Source organism: Columba livia, chromosome 13 (assembly GCF_036013475.1).
Source record: "Columba livia isolate bColLiv1 breed racing homer chromosome 13, bColLiv1.pat.W.v2, whole genome shotgun sequence".
NCBI lineage: Eukaryota > Metazoa > Chordata > Aves > Columbiformes > Columbidae > Columba > Columba livia.
The window spans coordinates 12,725,203-12,745,433 of record NC_088614.1 but is presented as its reverse complement, the minus strand read 5'-3'; the positions used below and the strand labels follow the sequence as shown (position 1 = coordinate 12,745,433).

At 50.4% G+C, this 20,231-nt stretch overlaps 1 protein-coding gene across 11 annotated transcripts in view; it reads left to right on the top strand.

The window, feature by feature from the left end:
* CPNE2 (copine 2) overlaps window positions 1–20,231 on the top strand; it is a 47,967-nt gene that overhangs the window by 21,470 nt on the left and 6,266 nt on the right. For 10 of the 11 annotated variants that reach the window (XM_065029162.1, XM_065029158.1, XM_065029161.1 and 7 more), the window contains 10 exons: window positions 382–456; window positions 3,787–3,858; window positions 7,073–7,156; window positions 9,877–9,966; window positions 10,211–10,309; window positions 11,024–11,110; window positions 11,521–11,580; window positions 13,936–14,069; window positions 14,858–14,912; window positions 19,027–19,078. In XM_065029162.1, coding sequence (XP_064885234.1) covers window positions 382–456; window positions 3,787–3,858; window positions 7,073–7,156; window positions 9,877–9,966; window positions 10,211–10,309; window positions 11,024–11,110; window positions 11,521–11,580; window positions 13,936–14,069; window positions 14,858–14,912; window positions 19,027–19,078 — 808 coding nt within the window. Of the gene's footprint in view, window positions 1–381; window positions 457–3,786; window positions 3,859–7,072; window positions 7,157–9,876; window positions 9,967–10,210; window positions 10,310–11,023; window positions 11,111–11,520; window positions 11,604–13,935; window positions 14,070–14,857; window positions 14,913–19,026; window positions 19,079–20,231 lie in introns of all 11 variants that reach the window. The other variant, XR_010465974.1, reaches the window with a different exon arrangement.

The following is a 20,231-nucleotide window of genomic DNA, read 5'->3' as shown; positions in this document are numbered from 1 at the left end:
CTGAAGGGGTCCCCACTGGGTGCGGGTGCAGAGCACAGCTGCTTCCAGCAGGTTGCTGGATCCCCATGCAGGCTCTGCGACTTGTGGGGAAACTTATGGGATCCGCAGGTCTGAATGTGACCAAAACTCAGTAAGCAAGGAAAATATCTCAGGGGGGTTAATTCAGCTGCTCTGCGCTGTTCAGCTGCTTCCCTGCACCCCAGGGGCTTGGGTGATGGTGATGATATTCACAGTATCATGGTCATCCCTGAGTGTGATGTCTTTCTTCTGATGTTGTGAATGTTTAATCTGAATTAACTAACATGAGCAATGATCAGTTGCTTATGAGTCTGCTTTTGATCACTTGTACAATCACGACTTTATTTTCTTTGGCTTCTCTAGATCGTCTCCAGCAAGAAAATAACAAGGACCCTTCTTTTGGGGAATGGCAAGCCGGCAGGGAAAGGGATGATAACGGTATAGTTACTCCTTTACGTTGCCTACTGTGTGTGTAAAGGTGGATAATAACCTGGGAGCGATGCAGGACACTCACCTGGGATCCAGGAGACTGGGGTTTAACTCATGGTCATTTTTGCCTTTACTTTCCATTTTCCTGCCCACTTTGGTCTATTTGCAGGATGATTTATATTGGGCAGGGACCATCTTGCCCAGTGTCTGCCTGGTGCCCAGCGCTGTGGGTTTTCAACCTCTGCTTTGGTCTCTCAAGTAAGAAAAATCTCAGTCTGGAGAAGTACAAAGTAAATCTGTGCTGCTGCTGTTTGTTATCTTGTACAACACGCCTGCTCAGCCCTCCCTGGAGCAGCGGGAGGTAAAAGGGCTGATTCCTTTGCCAGGGATGGGTATTTTTGTTTGTAGGCTGAGGATGGGAGCTGTGCCGTAGCAACAACTCTCATAGCAACAGCCGCTGCTCCCAATGCAGACACCTTCGGGCAGTGGCCTTCCCGCTGCGGATTTCTTTAGTGATGGGTTTGTTTGAAAAGAAAAGACTAAATTTAGGTGCGTTTCCCTCCTGCCACATCTCACATCCTTTTTGGATCTCTTCCATGTTATGGATTTTGTAAGACATGCAGCTGTGCAGGAAAGGTGTGGACGAAAAGGCCAACAAGGAGTTAAACTTCCATCATGTTTAAAAGCACCGGAAGGGTTTAAAAGCCCAGGACCTGGTTGCTGCAAGGGCCTCTCCATCGCTGTTTGCTCTAGAGGCCGGGAAGATGCTGCCAGCTTTTCCTCTCCTAATTGCTGCAGTTAGTCTTTAAATGAAAGAAGAAAAGCCGCAGTGAAGTTCACAAGCGGTGCCTGATGCCATGTGCTGTCCCTGAGGAGCGGGTTCTCAACATCCCATCCAGCGCTTGAGTGGGAAGAGCTGGGCCAGATGAAAAGCTTCTAGTCAAGTTTAAAGGTTACACGCTTTAAAAAAACAAAGGTCCTAATCTGCCACCAACGTGTCATTAAAAACCAAAGGATCTGAGACATCTACTTCATTGTGTACCGTTGATGCAATTTTCTGATCTGTTTTATTTTTGCCCTGGCTTGGTGATGATAACATGGTCATGTGTGGTGCCACCTTTCCTGGAGCATGGACTGTGCACACCAGCCACGGAGCAGGCTTCTGCTTTGGACTCATATAACATACGGAGTTTGGACCTAAACCCTGCCTCACTCACCCCTATCTCCTTTAATTTTGCCCAAGTATCCTCTTTCTTAATTGGGATGCCAGTAGGATGAACACAACAAAAGAACCTTGGCTGGCTAGACGGTATTGTGTGTGGGCCTCTAGGTTTGAAGAGATGAGGAAAATCCCCAAGTGAGCCACTGTGTTTGTAGAAATCAGTCCTGAGATCTTGCCCCATGCCTTTGCCAGGCACAGCGGTGGGGCTGTGGTTGTTGTCCATGCTGGCCAAGAGAAGATGCCACCAGCATCCTGCAGCACTGTGGCACAAGGATGTACCTGGCTTGTCTGCACAGTCTGGCTTTTATGTAGTCCCTAGTGAGCCCTGAAGTGCTGGACACCAACTGGACCTGCTTGTGTGGGGATCAGCAAAGAGCAAATTTAATCCACTTCTCTACAGCTCTCTTCATCGTGCTGGCTTTGGTGACCACGTGCGCATATCAAGGACTAGGTGGGAGAGAAAACCGATGCTGTGGCTTTACAACAGGGAACTTCTGACTTAACGGCTTTACAGGGCAGAGGGGAAGATTTGGTCTTGCATGAGGTGAACACGTCCTCTGTGAACCAGAGTGTTGCCCTCCATGGAAAGGCTGGGAGGTTGTTGGGAGCTGTAGCTGGTCCCCTTGACCAACTGCCCAGGTGGATTCCAAAGCTGTATCCCTGCCTCATCATCTCTGCAAACTCCCTGCTCGCCCAAGTGCCGATAACCCTCTGATTGCTTGTTCTGCAGAAAATTGTTCTCTTGATTTCTGCAAGTTTTTCTAAAAGCCGTGCTGTAATTAGGCTGCGTATCTCCAGTGAAGGACAGCGCCTCATGAGAGCCAGCAAACAGCCGTGCTTGGGAGTGCCATGCATGAGGAAAATGTCCTCGCCGTGCTACCGCCGTGCCGGTGCCGGCTCTGCCGGGGAGATGCTGCGGCCGGGGATGCTGGGGTTGGCTCAGCCCACACTGGGGAGCGGAGGAGGGAGAGGTGGGAGCAGATGCTTGGGAAGGACACAGCCTTGAGGAAAAAAAGACAAGTGATTCAGAAAAAGGCTGGTAACAGAAGTGAATAAACGTGGTGTGCTTTTTTGTTATAAACGTTCCCTTTCTTAAAATACCAAGAGACTCATTAGACCACGTTCCAGACAAAACCAGCCCACTGGTGGTTGGCAGCCGAAGCCCTTCTGGAGCGTATGTGAATAAAGTCTCTTAAACTGAAGTAGTTGGGGCTGCACTGCTGCCCGCTGTAGCTCCTCAGGAACAACAGTGGAGTTTTCATCTTTGGATCTTTTGTGTCGCATGATCATGCAGACACATGGCTCAAGTCCCTGGTGCTTCTGGCATCTTCTTCAAGGGACAGGGCAGCTGCTTTTTGCTGTGCCCAGCCTGGGACATGGAGGACAAGGTAGCACATCTTGCTGGCAGGGGTTTTTGTGACTTCTGCTTCCCCTTGGCTCAGTCCTTGGAGGCTTTTCCAGGTCCTGCACAAGCCTGGGTACAGAAAAGCTGTGTGAGACCTGAGAAAGGGGAGGAGTTTGTTACCAGAAGCATCATTTTAGACCTGATTGCGTGGGGGAAGGAGGCTGCTTGCAGTGTCTTGGCAGCTCATGTTCCCCTTCGGCTCTCTGCTCAAGAGGTTTAATCACACCTGTTGACTCCCAGCCCTGCAAATGAATGTGTTTCATGTGCACCCAGCCCCAGCGATGAGGCTGTGGAGGTCAGTGGGTGCCCCAGTGGCTCTGGCTGCAGCACCAGCATCATAGCTCGTGCTCTGCTAAAAAAATGGTGTCCTGTTTTGTTTTCAAACCAGTATGTTGCTGCCTTAGCACAGGGTGAACAGCAATGCCCATCCAGAGGAAATTGGGGTTTTTCCTCCATCCTTCTCCACTCCATGGAGGAGCCGGGAAGTAGGCTCTGGTCCCAAATTGATCTGCAAAAGTAAAATTAGTTTAACTCCTCAATAGTGAGATACTATGTGCATTAGATCATCTGATCTCTTAGCTGGGAAATGGGTTTTGCAGGAGTTGTGCAGGTGTCTTCAGAGCGTGCGGCCACAGGGTCTGGGTTCTCCTCTGGCTTGGTGTTCATTTTCTTTTCATGCTGGAAATGAACTCAGCCCTCCCTTCTCTTTCAGATAGCTGCCCAAGAGCTCTCGGATAACAGAGTGATTACTCTGAGCATGGCTGGCAGAAAACTGGATAAAAAGGTGAGTGTCCTTGTGTCTGGGGGACGCAATATTAAACATCGGTCCTCCAGAGGCTAGGGGATCCAAAGAAATCTCTGCTTTTGGCAGAAAGCTGTCCTGCTTGAGAAAGAATTAGGGTGAGACTGGAGCAGTTCAGGTCCTTGCTGTGCCACTGACTGCTGGGTACGCCTGTGCCTCAGTTTCCTTGTTGTCACATGCGTTGAGGTGGAAAGATCCCACGTGGCACAGGATCCGTGTGCTAGCATGTCTTAAAGACAGCACATTCACTACTTCAGCGGCTGTCGTTTGGAAATGTCTCTTGAGGGAGCTGGCAGTTTTGATACCACTTGAACCCATATCTCAGAAGTGCTGAGCGCTCCTGGCTTGTCACTTTCAGCCCCTCTGCAAATGGAGTGGACATCTGCTTGTACAACAAATGGTAGGGACCATCTTTTCTGAGGAAGAAGTGTTGACCTCAAGGAGGCAGATAATGCATGAGTTTTGCCTTAGATATGATCTGAAGGAAACCATGAACAAAGCCATCTGAACAGAGCCATCTGACCTTATTTACCAGGCAACCAGAGATATTCCTCTTAAACCAGTGCTGTTTCTAAGTGATCAATGGGAATATTATTTTTTCCTTCTTCCTAGTCTCCCTGGAGCTTGTGTTATTGGCAGGATGGCCCTCAGTTTTCAAACCAGGGCAAAACAAGGATCCAGGCAGAAAGGTATTTGCTGGGGCAGAAGACAGGGTTTGTCCAGTCCCGTTGTCCAAACTAGATGGTCTCTCCAAGTGTTTTTCCCACCTGTTGGGAACGGCTGTCTTCTCACCCTCCTGCTTACCCTGCCTACTGCAGGGAGCCAAATGCCCCACTAAGAAAACCCCAAATAACTCAATTTCATAAATGGGCTAGATGTCCTTGAGCTGGTGGCTTCCTCTGAGATGTGGCTGATGGTCAATCCCCTGCATGTCAATGAAGACATCCCTAATGCAAAAGTTTTCTTCCAGCACTCCAAGAAAAAGCCTCTGCTGCCTTGCAAAGCAAGGGATGGGGTTTTGCAGCAGGTTTGGTGCCCTTCCTTCATGCTCAGGGTCCCTTTGCAGCTGTAGCCATCATGAAAAGCAGGGCCAAGGACCTGGGTCCTCCCTGCAGTGCTGGTGCTTCAGTCTCACTACCTTGCTTTAAATGCCAAAGCTGCTCAGTGGTAGCGTGTCAGCAGCAGAACCAGCCTAAGGCTCTTGTACCTTATGTCAGATCAGCTCTTGGGAGAGTTGTTGTAAGAAAAAAGCACTTGCAGAAGAGGTGTTTTCACCTGGGACCAGCCTTGGTGACCAGCTTCAGCACAGCTGGGGGAGAGCAAGCGGAGCAAGCTAGGATTGGTGCTGGAAGCCATGGTTTGGGGAGCTGCATCTGATGAAAGTGCCACCTCTGTCCTCCTTATCTGTGGTGTGTGAGAACCAGTCTGGATGATTTAGATGCTTGGACTGGTTTTCAGATTGATCTGGTCTGCTGAGCTCCTTTGCTTGCTCAGTTGCCATCTCCTGCCAGGCTCGCAGGGGTGAGATGTTTGTGGTTTTGATGTTTTAAAATAGCAGCCCATGATCCTGTGGCTTGGAGGCATCTCCTACCCTGCTTTGGATGGAGCAGGGCTGACTGGACTCGCAAACTGGGCTGCTCTGCATGGGATGGCAGCAGACATCCTTCAAAGCCGCCTGCTGTCGCCAGAGCTGGTGTCTCCACCAGCCCACTCTGGGCTGGCGCTGATGAAACCACGCTGGGCTGCAGGTTAAGCCAGCGTAGGCAGGGTCAGGTACCCACCGCTGGTTCTTTAATCCATCAGTGAAGCTTGAAAGTGTCAAGTCCAGGCTGTGGGTGAGCAGGAACAGAGCTGTGCCATAATCACAACCCTGCAGAAAGAATGGCTTGGTTTTCTCTCCCAGAAACATGTGAAAAAGGGTAGGAGAAAAATAGTCTCATCTCAGCAGAGACCACCCCTGCGAGCCTTTATGCTCTTTATGCTCTTTATGCTCTTCTGGCAGAAGAATTTTGACTGAAGCAGGTTATAGTTTCTCCAAGCCAGAATAGTCTGCAGTGATTTACTTTTCCAGCTGGCTTTGGAAACAGGATTTGAATAGAAATGTTAGTGAGTTTTTCTAACAGGGTCATCACCAGAGCCCATGTCTGTCCAGCAGCCGCTGCCCAGGCTGGCTGTGAACAAGGGCTCCTGGGGTGTCCATGCTTCCTCCTTCTCCACAAGCAGCTCCCTGCATCTCCGCCACATCACTTGGGAGCCCAAAAAGCTCCCATTCAAACCCGAAAGAAGTTCCTCCAGCTCTTTGCAGGGCTCAGACGCCCACCTCCCTCTGGGAGGAAGACTCAGCTGAAACGGCTTGAGTTCTCAGTAAATAATTTGGGTTATTTTGGGCTCGATTTCTTGTTAGCCACTTCTTAGTTTTTCTGAATGGGGAATGCAGTTCTGCAGTTCCCTGTGTTGGTGCCACCAGCACCGCCCTCCTCTCCAGGCTGTGGGTGCCCCGAAGCAGCCCTGGTGCCAATACCCAGCAGGGATGCCTCTGTGTGTGTCTGTACACATTTGTCTTAAACCAGCAGCCTTTTATCGAGGGAATATCTGAGGAGACGCTGGCAGGAAAGGCAGCACACACTGACTCAGGGCTGCATATCTCGGAGCGTGTTACATGATCTCTGTCAACACCAGGGCAGCTTGCTCCTGAAAGACTTCCTCTGCTCATGCTTTGCCACTGTGTGTAGGAGGGTGTTGGTTTGGGTGTTTTTTTTTTTTCCCCTTTTTCCCCCAAGACGCTCGTGCACTTCATAATTCTGTTTTGCCTTTGAAGCTTAGGATGTTTTTCCAAGCCCAAACACAGCTGCCTCTCAGCTGGGGTTGTTCTCCGTGGCATCTCCATCCCGAGAGCTTGCTGGGTGGTGGGTGTCCGCTGGCAGATCCCACGGGTGTGTGCCAGGATGCCAACTCGCCTGCCCTGTCGGTGCCAAAATGTGGGGTGTACGTCAATGGGATTCGTGTCACCAGGCCACGGCGGGGTGGCAGGGCACTGCCCAGGGGTGCTGCCTGTTTGCTGGAGGGCTTGAGCCAGTCTCATGGGGACATGAGGGTGTCTGCAGGGCTGGCACTGCTGTGGAGAGGAGGGTCTGTCTTGGACTGGCTGTCGCTGCTTGCAGAGCACCGTGTAACCCGTCCTGTTCTTCTCCCCCAGGACCTATTTGGGAAGTCAGACCCTTTCTTGGAGTTTTATAAACCAGGTGACGATGGGAAATGGATGCTTGTCCACAGAACGGAGGTGAGCACTACTCTAACCTGAGCTGCTGAGATACCACCATCCTTCCACTAGCTCCTCTTGCTCTTTGAGGCATTATCTTATTGATCACCCCTAAAGCAGGGTGGGATGCAGGGATTTCAAAACCATACGGCTGTCTTCCTGGTGTCCAGCTGAGGCTGCTGGACTCCAGCAGATGCAGATTTACTGAGGCCAGCAAGGTCTTGAGATCTTTTCTGTACTACTCACTACTGTATCTACCAAGCAGAGACAGAGACAGTCTTCTAACCCATGTTAAGCTCTGGGCTCAGCCTGGGCATGGGCTGAGCCCTGGACTACTTACCATCCTCAAATGTATCTCCCTGCCCATGGAGGAATCCCATACTGGGTGACTGTTGTTGTGTTTTGAGGGCAGATACAAAGAGATAAGGTTCCGCATTCTTGCAGCTTTTGGTGCAGCAATACCCCTCACTACAGGGAAGACATTGAGGTGCTGAAGGGAGTTCAGAGAAGGGCAATGAAGCTGGTGAAGGGTCTGGAGCACAAGTCTGATGGGGAACGGCTGATGAAGCTGGGGCTGTTCAGCCTGGAGGAAAGGAGGCTGAGGGGAGATCTTATCGCTGTCTACAACTACCTGAAAGGAGGTTGTAGCATGGAGGCTGTTGGTCTCTTCTCCCAAGTAGCAAGTGATAGGATGAGAGGAAATGGCCTCAAGTTGTACCAGGGGATGTTTAGATTGGATATCAGAAAAAATTCATTCGCAGAAAGGGTTGTTGGGCATTGGAACAGACTGCCCAGGGAAGTGGTTGGGTCACCATCCCTGGAGGGATTTGAAAGATGCATAGATGAGGTTCTTAGGGACACGGTTAGTGCCAGAGTTAGGTTATGGCTGGACTTGGTGATCTTGAGGGTGTCTTCCAACCAAATGTTTCTATGATTCTATGTTTCTAATACAACCAGCTCTCAGTCTGATGCTAGCATGTCTCATGTCACCATGGAGGTGTCTGGCGGGGAAGGATTAATGTGCTTGTTACAGCCTGTTTTTTAGCACAAGTGTGAACACCCAGCTGGGTGCCGTGCGATGGAGACACCAGATCCTTCCCCACCCACCCTGGGGACTCGGCTGGCAGCATGCGGGCACCATCTCGGGGTGCGTGGGCTCCCCCTGCTCTTCCAGCCTCCCGGAGGAGGTATTTACAAATTCTCCACTAAACTGTGCTCGCAGTGTCAGGGTTTCCCCTAGTCTCGCATAAGAGCCTGTCTGTAAAACAAGATGCCTGTTTTGGGTCCCACATGGCCATTTGCCTGCAGCAGCAGTCATGGACCTCTTCCTCACTTGTCTGCACTCTTGCTGCTTCAGATCCAAAGGTCCAAGGTGCTCCATGCCAGATATCCCCTATTTACCCTGCACAGAGAAGGGTTTGTAGAATGGTTTGGGTTGGAAGGGACCTTCAAAGCTCATCCAGTGCCACCCCTGCCATGAGCAGGGACATCTTCACCAGGTCAGGTTGCTCAGAGCCCCGTCCAGCCTGGCCTGGGATGTCTCCAGGGATGGTTCATCCACCACCTGTCTGGGTGACCGAAGTCAGCGTTTCACCACCCTCATTGGAAAAAATTTCTTCACCTGCTGCCCGTGTAAGACTTACCTAATATTCACATGAATCTCTTTTTGAGCACAACACCTTTATGAAAGAGGGTCTTCACCTGCCCTGCAGGCATCTCCGATGTACACAGCGTGTACCTGGAGCCTGCAAGCGTTTGCTAATGTTTCCACCAAGCGATTGCATCCTCTCAGGAAATGTCAAAAAGCATCAATTAATATTTCTCTCCAGCTTGGGCAGCAGATGTTATGCAGATGAGGCAAGAAAGCTGGAGATGCCCAGGGCTGTTTGGCTTTCCAGGTTGGTTGCGGCATCCCACTGCTCTATCTTCTCGGTGGTCAGAACCCAGATGGATGTGGGCTGCTATGGGGTGCTGAGGGGGGGTAAACGATGAGTAGGATGCAAGCAATGGGGTGCAGAGGGCATAAATAGAACCATAGAATCATAAAATCAGAATAGTTTGGGTTGGAAGGGACCTTCAAAACCCCTCTGACGGTATTCAGGAAGAGACAAGACAACACCCTCAGACATATGGTGTGAACCATGGGGCTGTCATGTGCAGGGACAGGAGTTGGACTTGATGATCCTTGAGGGTCCTTAACAACTCAAGACATTTTGTGATTCTGTGGTCTAGTCCCACCCCTGCCATGAGCAGGGACATCTCCACCAGATCAGGTTGCTCAGAGCCACGTCCAGCCTGGCTTGGGGTGTCTCCAGGGGTGAGGCATCCACCACCTCCCTGGGCAACCTGTGGCAGTATTTTACCTCCCTTATTGTAAAAAATAGTAGCTGCTGGCATTGAACTGGTGGGGTAAGTGGTTGTGCACGCTGTAGGCATGGTTGTGCCCACGTGTGGCTGTTTCCTCAAACAGGTTTGTTTAATTGTTTAATTGACTCTGGAGGTGGCAAATGAATCTGTTGTAATTCACGTTTGCTACAGCCTGAGAAGCAGAATCTGGGGAGCTGCTGTGTCTAAGGTAAGGAGGCACAAGACAGCTGGGTTGGGGCTTTCTGCAGCTTGCCTGGCCAGCCCCACTGAGAACCTGGTCCAGCATCACTCTTGGAGACGTGCCCCTGCTTTGTCCCGGTCTTCCCCTGCAGATGTACCCGTTGTGATGGTGTCCCTCCCTTCTCACCCCGCAGGTGATCAAGTACACGCTGGACCCCGTCTGGAAGCCGTTCACTGTGCCTTTGGTGTCACTGTGCGATGGAGATGTGGAGAAGCTGATAAAGGTAATGGGGGGCCCTTTGGCTTGTGCCGTGGTGGTCGGTCTCCAGGATCAATCATTACATGTCTAAAACCTTATGGCTTGTTTATCAAAGAAACCCCAAACAAACTAAACCAGAACTACCCATAAAACATAACAAAAAGACCCCTGTTTGGGTTCTCCAACAGGAGAAGTTGGGAACTTTGACAGGTCTTCTCTCAGGAGATAGCTGCTGCATCTGAGCCTGGTTTGTGCTTGTTCTGCCCCAGGTGATGTGTTACGATTATGACAGTGATGGGGGACATGACTTCATCGGGGAGTTTCAGACCTCGGTGGCCAGGATGTGTGAAGCCCAAGATGCCTTCCCGGTAAGTGCCGACGTGCTTTTGGGGAAAAACAAGGAAGGGGCCCCTCGGGGCTGGTGGTGGATTTTGGTACCTTCACTGAAACACTCAGCCTGTGCCAAGAAGAAACCAAGTCCATCCTCCTTTATTCTCCTACCCACACCATGAATGACCACGCTTGTAGCTAAAGCATCTGAGCTAGAGATGAAGCTAAGGCAGTCTGGGCTGAAAATCAAGCTCTGCTGAGATGTTTGAAGCAGCACCCGTAGTTTGGGGGGTGCCCTTTGATTCTGGGGGTCAGGTGAGGAGATGTGATGTGCTGCCGGGGCTGCATCTTTAGCAGGGTCAGCCTGGTCCCCAGGAGCACCAGTCTCCGTGCAACTCTGTACTGGTTTTGTGGCTAAAGGTGTCCCTGTCTTCCCCCTGAAGTGCTGGCCAAAATTTTGTCAAAAGATCTGTGTTTTGGTTTTGTTCAGTCTGTGAAATGTAACATTTACATTCAGGAAACTTAAGGGTTTTAGTATTTAAATGTTCCCACTTTTCTGCAGCTGTAAGAGTGGACACAACATCTCTTTGTGCTCCCGTTGTTCATCCCAACCCACGTGTAGCTTTCTGTGATTCATTTATATGAATATCTCTTAGGAACTTTGAAACGTGGAGGGAGGGTGCCCGCAGGATGTGGCTGCTGGTGGCATCTGCCCAGCTCTCACACTGGTGTCTGTCTCTCGTCTGTTACAGCTTGAGCTAGAGTGCATTAACCCCAAAAAGCAGAAAAAGAAAAAGAATTACAAGAACTCTGGGATCATCATTGTGAAGTCCTGCAAAGTGAGTATGATACCGGGATGTTTCCTTCTGCTCCTCATCAAGCTCAGGTCTTCCCAAGCTGCCCTTGCTTTTCCAAGCGCAGGATCTGCAACACATGGAGAGAAGTGGGATCTCCATTCTGCTTGGGTTTCTCTCTACTTGGAGCACGTGATGTAGCAAATTGCTGGTGGTGGTGTTCAACATGGGCAGCATCTACACAAAGCCCAAGCTGTGGACACCTGCCAGCTGCTTGCTGTCTCCTTGGGGGCACAGGGTTAGGTGCGGGTAGGAGAGGTCCTTCTTCTGAGCTGAGGTGTTGGTGAAGTCCTCCCTTTGTATGGCAGCAGCACAGCAGGGAGATTGCTGACAGAGCTTTTCCTGCACCACATGATCTGATGAAACAATTTTTTGTTTGATTGTTTTTCTTTCAGATAACCAGAGATTTCTCCTTCCTGGACTACATCCTGGGAGGCTGCCAGCTGATGTTTACCGTAAGGACTTTTGACAGTAACATGTATGTAATGGTCAAAACTGGGGAGGAAGGTTCTGTGAGATTTGGCATCAGCTTGGGTGGGTTTTCCTGGCAATGAGGAGCTGCCTTGTGCTCTTAAACCGTGGGGTTTTGGGGCTTTGGTGGTCACTACAACCATGCTCAGGTGCATCCAACAGCATGGAGGGAGCTGGCTAGACTTTAGCTGAAGGTCAGACTTCCACAAAGACCTTCTGACCCTTTACAAAATGTGATGTGTCTCTCCATCGCAGGGTTTAACCACCCTCCAGTTTTTTTCAGAAGTTCTCCTTGTTTTGAAGCCAACTGAGAGGCTTGGGCTGTTAATGAGATGGTTTTCTGCATTTTTACTGGCATGTCTTTCAAGACGGACCACAGCTTGTCAAGAGTAACTGAACGAGGATGTTACAAGCCCAAGTGAAACCACCACAACACAGAAGTGGGGTTTTCAATTTTTGCAAACTTTTCTGGTGCACTATCTGGAGATCTGCAGGCACTCGCAGTATTTCAGTTTGTATTTTGTTGTTTCGTCTGAAAAACATGATGGGGGGAGAGTAGGAGAAGGAGAAAGAGTTGCCATAGGAACTGGAGTGATTCTGAGAGCTTTTTGTGTGCCAGTCTGCCTCTGTGTGCTAAGGTCTTGGTGCTGGTGAGCGAATAGAGGAGAAAAATCGTTAAGATTATTCGTAGCACAGAGCTCTTGTATCAATTAGGCTTGAATGCAGAAATCTCCTCCCTCCATCTAAATATATGCTGGTTGTTGTAGGGTTTTCCCCTGCCCAAGACTTCTTTGGTCCAAAAACCCGTGTGGGTTTGCAATGGGTGCAACACTCCACAGAAGTGCCCAGTCCAGGAGGAGGATGCTGTTGCACTCACCCCTGTGATTTGGAAAAGCCTCTGGTGTCTTCCCCGCCGAGGGAAGTGGTGGGGAGAGAAGAGCTGAAGCCGCAGAGATGAGGAGCATCATGCCTGGATGCTTGCCTTGTGTGAGAGGCAGACCAGCTGCATCCCTCGGAAGTTTGTTGCCCAAGTCCTGCTCTTGGTGACGTTGCTTGCACGAGCCAGGCACGTGTCCGTCTGACTCCACTGAGCCCCTTCCCCGTGCCTCAGTTTCCCTCTTGCTCTCTGACTGTGCACGGGTGTGGGTGTCACAGCTCTGAACTGCAGGTTGGTGAGGCTGTAAGGTTGCTTGATGAAGAAGTTGGATTTTCATAGAACCATAGGATGGTTTGGTTTGGAAGGGACCTTTGAAGGTCATCAATCCAACCCCTGTGCCAAGGGCAGGAACATCTTTTACTAGATCATGTTGCTCACTTCCAGTGATGGGGCATCCACAGCTTCTCTGGGCAACCTCTTCCAGTGTCCCACCACTTTTACTGTGTGACATTTCTCCCTTATCTCAAATCTAAACCTTCCTTCTTTCAGTTTAAAACCACATCCCTTAGTCCTGCCAAACCTGTTTTACCAGCCAGAGGATGGTGGCACTTCCTGGGCTGTGACATCTTGCCCCAGCCAGGCCAAAGTCCCTTCTCAACCAAATCACAGTTCATCTTCTCCCGTTACAAATGTGGAGCAAAAATCCCTCGTGAATCCCGAGCTCAATTTAGCTGGCAGAGTTATTTTGGGTTTTGCCTGTTTGCTGAGCAAACAAGGCGAGCGCAGTCACGCCGCCTGCTCACCTCTTCCCTGCTCCGCCTTCCCAGTCATTTCAAATTGGGTGGCTTCACGTCTCGCCTGTTCTGACCAGATTTAACTGGGTCTGAGGTAGGCATTTCTACAAATGTTTTTAAATAGAAAGCCTAATTGAGGAGGGAGGAAACTGAGTGCCTTGCTGATGAAGTCCCCTGAGAGCTCAGCATATATTGGTCCCTGGGGAAGCCCGATGAAGAGCGGCTGCAGGGAAGGATCTGCTCAGGGTTGTGACTCTGGTCAAAGACCTTGAGATCCAAATGCCCAGGCAGCCCTGGCTGCTCTGGTATCCATGGGGCTACTCAGTTTCTGAGCTTAACACCTGGGAGATGGGCAGTGAGGCTTCCGAGCTGGAGATGGTGGTGGATTGCCCCAGGGGCAGGGGCTGCTTTGGGACCTTATGTAGTGCTTGCTGGTGAAAAATGCAGGTGTAATAGTGAATGGCTTTACCTAACCTGGTATTTAATCAGCTTTTTTTTTTTTTAGGGAAGGTGAAGATCTGGATTTTGTTAAACTTTTTCAGAAGTTTGAGGTTTGAGTCTTGATGGGACTGTGTGTGGACCTCAAAGGCAATAGAGGCTCGGTGGCCAGGTCTGTGGTGGTGTCTGCTAACGGAGGATGGGTCTGTGCTTCTCTCTTGTCCTCTCAGGTTGGGATTGACTTCACAGCCTCCAACGGGAACCCACGAGACCCCTCCTCTTTGCACTATATCAACCCCATGGGGACAAACGAGTACTTGTCGGCCATCTGGGCTGTCGGTCAGATCATCCAGGACTATGACACGTAAGCACTGTGCCCTTCTGCCTCCACCCCCGTTTTGCAGATGCCTCCCTGGCTTCCCAAGGGGCTGCTGGGATGCCTGTGCCTCGATTTTCCATCTGCAAAGCCACGGCTAAATGTTACCTTGCTTTTGAAAAGCTTCTTGGGAGAAAATTGCCATGCACGTTGTTGGGATGCAGGAGGAGGACAGGGGGTAAGGACGGGGGTTCTCCTCGCCTGCCATCGCTGCTGTTGAGAGGAAGGGTGCGTTAGTGGTGGAGCAGCTGGAGAGCAGCCGCTCGGTGCTTGCGCGGCGCAGAGGCAGATGCCCTCAGCTTGCTGGTATCTGCTCTTGGCAGCTGCACTGCCAGGCTGCCCTGCTCCCCATCACCTGAGGTGCACCACACAGAAAAATAGCAACTTATACATCTCACCGTGCTGGCTTTTGTCACCAAAATGGATACTTTTTTTTTTTTTTTACATCTCCAAGGTTACATGTCTGCAAGGGACTCAGGTGTTTGGGCAAGAGGATGCTCCTGATCCCTGTGGGTGATTAAACAAAGCTGGGCTCTTCTTTTCTCTAAAGATCAAAAACCAAAGGCGAACATCTATTCTCTCTCTGTTCAGCTCTCATTATTTTTAAAGACACAGTGTTGTATTCAGAGAAGGGAAGGCTAGAACCTTTTTTAGCTGGTGCTGTCACTGTAGCTGGGTGTTGGGCAGCTGGTAGCACAGGGAGGCCGTAGCCAGAGCTGTGCAAGCCTGCTTCGTGTGTGTAAATACACCCATATGTTTTTCTTCCTCTCTTTTAGAGACAAGATGTTTCCTGCTCTGGGATTTGGTGCCCAGCTCCCGCCGGACTGGAAGGTGAAATGTTGTGGCTATGTGCACATTTGAGCTGTGCTTGTCCTGATATTGCCTGGGCAGGAGCGGAGCTGCCGGGGCTTCCCAGCTGTCTTGGTCGGGAAAAAGCTGTTGGGCAGAGGGAGAATGAGTGGATACGGGATTTCAGCTGGCGGACAGTGAGATGTGGCAGTGTGCATGGGCAGTGAGGCAGGGATGGGGCCTGGGCAGCCTGTTCATCCTTGCTAAGCTGGCATGAAGGCAGCAGCTCCCTGGCATTGATGGGCAGAGCCAGGCATTGATTCATTTTCCTGGCAGAAGGCAGGAACAACTCTGGGCAAGGGAAAGGGCCTCTGGATGAATGTGTCAGACAGCGGCAAAGCCTGGAAGGGGGCTGGGAGCTGGGTAGCCTCAACATGACGTTACATGGGCAGAGCCTGCAAGAATGGGAGCAGAGGGGTTTTCCCAAAAGCCACCTTGATTTTTTGTTGGGATTAGCTGCTGAAAGGGTTAAAGACATCCTGCTCCTGCAAGGGTATGAGCTGGAGCATCTCTTCTCACAAGTAACAAGTGATAGGACTAGAGGAAATGGCCTCAAATTGCACCAGGGGAGGTTTAGTTTGGATATCAGGAAAAATTTCTTCCTGGAAAAGGTTGTCAGGCATTGGCACGGGCGAAGTGGTGGAGTCACCATCCCTGGAGGTGTTTACAAGACCCACAGATGAGGTTCTTAGGAATGTGGTTCAGTGACAGTGTTGGGTTAATGGTTGAACTCGCTGATCTTGAGGGTCTCTTCCAATGAAAACAATTCTATCATTTTATGATCGTGCTCATCAGGCGGGCAGGGGTTGGGGCTGCTCCTGCAGCCCACGCTGGCTGATGGACACACCTTCTCAGGGCTGGGAAGATGCACTGAGGCACCACCATCTTTCATTACTGGCTGGGTCTTTTGGCTGCCCTTTGCTCACGCTCTTAATGTGCCGTTTCTTTCTGCTTGCTGGTTCTGAGAGGTCCCCAGCTTTGGGCTGGGGTTGAATCTCAGTGAGCCTTTTATGTTCTTTGGGAGGGGAGCTTTGCTTTGGGCTGAGCGCAGCAGGGCACCTAAGTCGTGAGCAGCCGTGAATTGGGCTGGGAAGCTCATGGCTGCCAGCCCTCGAGGCTGGGGATGTCCTGCTAGCTCCAGCTTTGTGCTTTTCTCTGCGTTCCCAGCAGCCAAAATTCATGTGACTCAAGTGGGAGATCTCGCTGTTTGCCAGCCACAGGAGGAGATCCCTCTGTGTGCTCTTTGGAGCTGATTCATCCTCCTCGGCCGGCAAATGTCTCTGGTCTGTCACTTCACCACTTTCGGTGGGAGAATCTTGGTAGGCAGCTTCCAAGGACTAACAGCCAGCTGCCATTTTATTAACTGTAGAGAAGAACGGGAATGGAAAACGCAGTGGGGATGGAAAAGGTACAATGGCTTGGGCTGCTGGGGGAACAGGTGAATCATCACGGTGAGCATCCTGCCCTGCTGCTGATGTGCACAGGTCAGTGCCCATGGGAAAGCATCGCTGGGCTAGAAATGGCCCTTCCTGCAAGGCCAAAGGTGGGTGCCAGGTCAAGGATGCTGCCTGGGGGCTGTGGAGCAGAGAGATGATGCTCCTCTGCCCACCCCACAGGTGCCTCCTGCAGCAGAAATATTTTCTGCTGCTCCTGTGGGCCTGGGGATGCTCTGTAAGCACTACGGGGGGGAAAACCACCTCATTTTCCCCCAGAATGATGTCTAAGCCCATGTAAACCCCAGCAGAGAGCAGCTCTCCTTCCCCAGGTGCTTGTCTCAGAGTGACCCATCAGTTGTCTCACATGAGCAGTGGGAACATACCCTGTGCACCACCCTGCACCGCTCCAGCCTGGAGCTTTGTCGCTCCCTGGCTCTCCTGGCCCGTGGGGTCTGTGCATCACTGGCTCAGCTCACTCCTTGAAGATTTTTTGGCCATCGAGGGTCGTTGGGTAATTTCAAAGCTGAAGCAGCTGTTCTTCATTGAAACCCATGCTCTGTGTTGCGGCGGGGAGCAGCGTGGCTGATGATACTCCCCGGGGGACATGACGAAGGGTGGCTGTTGTACCCGCAGACCGGAGTGAAAATGGGGAAGATCATTAAGAGATAAGAGTTGTATAAATGGCACTTTGTGCTCTGGTTGCCATGGCTCCCCAAACGCTTCCCAGGCGCCCATCGGAGCGAGATGTTTTGCACACAAAAGTCTCATTGGAAATGTCAAAGAACATCTTGCCGTATAACAGCTCTGTACAGAGCCTCGAGCGGTTTCCCAATAGGGAACAGGAGAGTGAAGCAGATGGGTTGTGGTTTCTGGGGGATGAGCAAAGGCAAGGCAGCAGCAGAGAGGGTGATGTGTAACATTGGAGCCCCACCAGTTGCTCTGGGTTTAGGAGATAGAATCATAGAACAATTTGGGTTGAAGGGACCTTCAAAACTCATCCAGTGCCACCCCTGCCATGAGCAGGGACATCTTCACCAGCTCAGGTTGCTCAGAGCCCCGTCCAGCTCTGGGATGTCTCCAGGGATGGGGCATCCACCACCTCTCTGGGCCACCTGGGCCAGTGTTTCACCACCCTCAGTGTAAAGAATTTCTTCCTTATCTCTAGTCTGATGGTGTTGTCTCCATATACATTTAATTGGACTCCAGAGAAACTGCTTTTCAAAGTACAAGCTGGATAGGGAATTAGAATTTTTTGTTTGTTTTGTTATTTTGAAACCCTCCTGTTGAATTTTCTAGCATATATATATATGTGTGTGTGTGCGTGCGTGTGTATATATATATATATATATATATATATAATCTGTAAAAACCCCAGAGGAGGTTTTGCAACACTTCTGCCACACAGGGAGTCCGCTCTGTAGACAGTGAGGAACACATCTCCAAACCATTTTGTTGCTGCTTAAAAGAAAGAGAAAGCCCTCTTTTGCAGTGGAAAACATGGAATTATTTTTGCTTGCTTTGTCTATAAATACTTGTATGCCAGAATTTTTAACATCTAAAAAAAAAAAAAAAGAGCCCTTTACAACTGAAAATCAAGACATTTGAATTTGGATATATTGCCCAAAATTGAGGCTTCTATGAGAAAGGGCGTATGCAAAACACAGTCATGTGTTTCAGCCTGGGTGTCCAATCCTGGGTTCACTGGTTGCGTTCTACAGGCACGGAGAGACCCAGGCAGGCTGTTGACGTTCGCCGGTCTGACAGCTTGTCAGCTTTACAGCACAGGGAGGACTTTTGGTTGACCTACTTTTGTTTGGTTGCTTTTTCCCACCCCACAGCCTCTTGCAAAAATAGTTTTTGCTGCTTTCGACACAATGCCCAGTGTAATTGGAAAGTCTGAATCAGATGCATGTTGCTTTTGCAGTCTCAGGAGGACTTCTGCTTCACACAGCGTTTTAAAGGACAGTCGTTTTGCCAGCATTATGAATACACATGTCCTGAAGCGATCCCCTGGCTGAGAAGCTCAGCAAACCACCACCCTTCTGAGAAGGAGAAAATATCCTTGTTTTATAACTCTGACACAAACAGAGTGGAGCTTTTTGTCTCAGAGCCCTTGAGCTGGTGGCCTGAAAGCCCACATCACCCCCTTCAACCTTCAGAGGTGCTGGAAGTGGCAGAACTGGGGCCCCCTGTGATTGATGTTGAGTTTCCCCCCTTTATAACCTGCAACAGGATGAAGCAGTTTCTCCTGGTGACTGGTGAGATGGCCCTGCTGCCTGAGAGCATCCCTTCTGCATGCTTTGCCTCTGGGCAGCCGGTGGGAAAGCCATGTGGACAAATCTGCTTTGATAGCTGTAGAAGAATGTGTGACTTAATAATTTCTGGTGGTTCCACGATTGGCCATGAAATTGCTCCACTGACCATTGGAACTGGTCCATCCTCAAACGCTGCTCAACCCCCATCACGTTTGCACTTGCTGCTCCTTAGTGTTTGGACAGCAGAGGGCTGGGAGGTGCTGTGGACCCAGCAGGATGGACCAGAACCTCTGCCCTGGGGCAGTATCAGACCCAAACCAGCTTTGCAGCATCAGCTAAACTGATAGTGAGCATCCAGCCCTGCTCTGGCCCTCCGTGTTAATCTGGGTCTTTTCTTCTCCACAGGTATCCCATGAGTTTGCAATTAACTTCAATCCCACGAACCCGTTCTGTTCAGGTAAGCATCTACCAAGTCTTTAACCTTGCTTAGATGCCTTCAGTGTCTTCTGTCCTTTCCTCTGCATTTTTCCAATACCTCATCTCAGGAATTTTTCAAGGTTTGCTCAGAAACAGACATGAACAGTGTAGCACAGCAAGTGCTAGGGGTGCATTGAGAAGAAAGCGGTGAAAATTTGGGAGTGTGTAGGAAGGCCCAGGGTAAAATGCAGCTGGATTTAGACAGTGTAAAATCTGCCTTTGTGCTGATGGCTGATGTGTCCTACCAGCGTCTGCTCGTCCAGCAAGCCTACGAGAAACACCAGGCCTGGTTAGCAGATGGGGAGTTCAGGGTTAACGCTCCCTGTGGCAGCTGAGAGCTGATCCCAGTCGTGGCTGAAGAGCTGCTCAAATCCTGAGTGGTATCGTCTGGCTTGACCTCTGCTTTACCCCAGCAAAACGGGGGCTCGGGCAGCCTCCAAACCTTGCTTGCTGGTTCATGAAAGGTTGCTGTGAACATCTGTTTTTCTGCTGCCTTTGCTTCATTCAGTCCCTCTCCAGTAGCTGAAAAGGCATTTATTGTGGGCATTACAGGGTACAGAAGCCACTGTCCTGCAGCTCTTACCAGTGACAATTCCTTCCCAAAGAATGGATTATCAGCTGATTAATTATGGATTTAGTCATCTTTGAATTACACATCTGTGCACCCTTTCTGGCATAGCAGAACCAGAAGGGTCTCCAATGACCTCTGGGTCCCTAACACAGTTTGGGAGCTCTGAGAGTGCTTCTGGCATTGTTTTGCTTCTCTCTGCTACCTCTGCTCTGTGTCTGTCCAGTTCTTGGTTATGCTCGGACACCAGGAGCTGTTTTTCTTCTTGCTCCTCCTCTTTGGCTGATTCTGAGATTTCTGGAGAAACGCCAGGAAAGCCGCCTTTGACTGTGGGTACTATGAGGGCCCTCTTACCCCAGAAGAGCATCCACTATAAAGTGACTAAAAGAAAACCCCTGGTTTTAGAAAATTTGAGTTGAGGTGGATGAAACTTGTGGAGCTGGATGAGTCTGGGGGAAAAAAAAAAATGTATGTCCAACTTCAGCTCCCATGGCAGCGTTAGCTAATGATGCTTAATTGGACTTGTGGTGGCCTGGGCTGTGGCACATTGTAATGCCTGACTCCT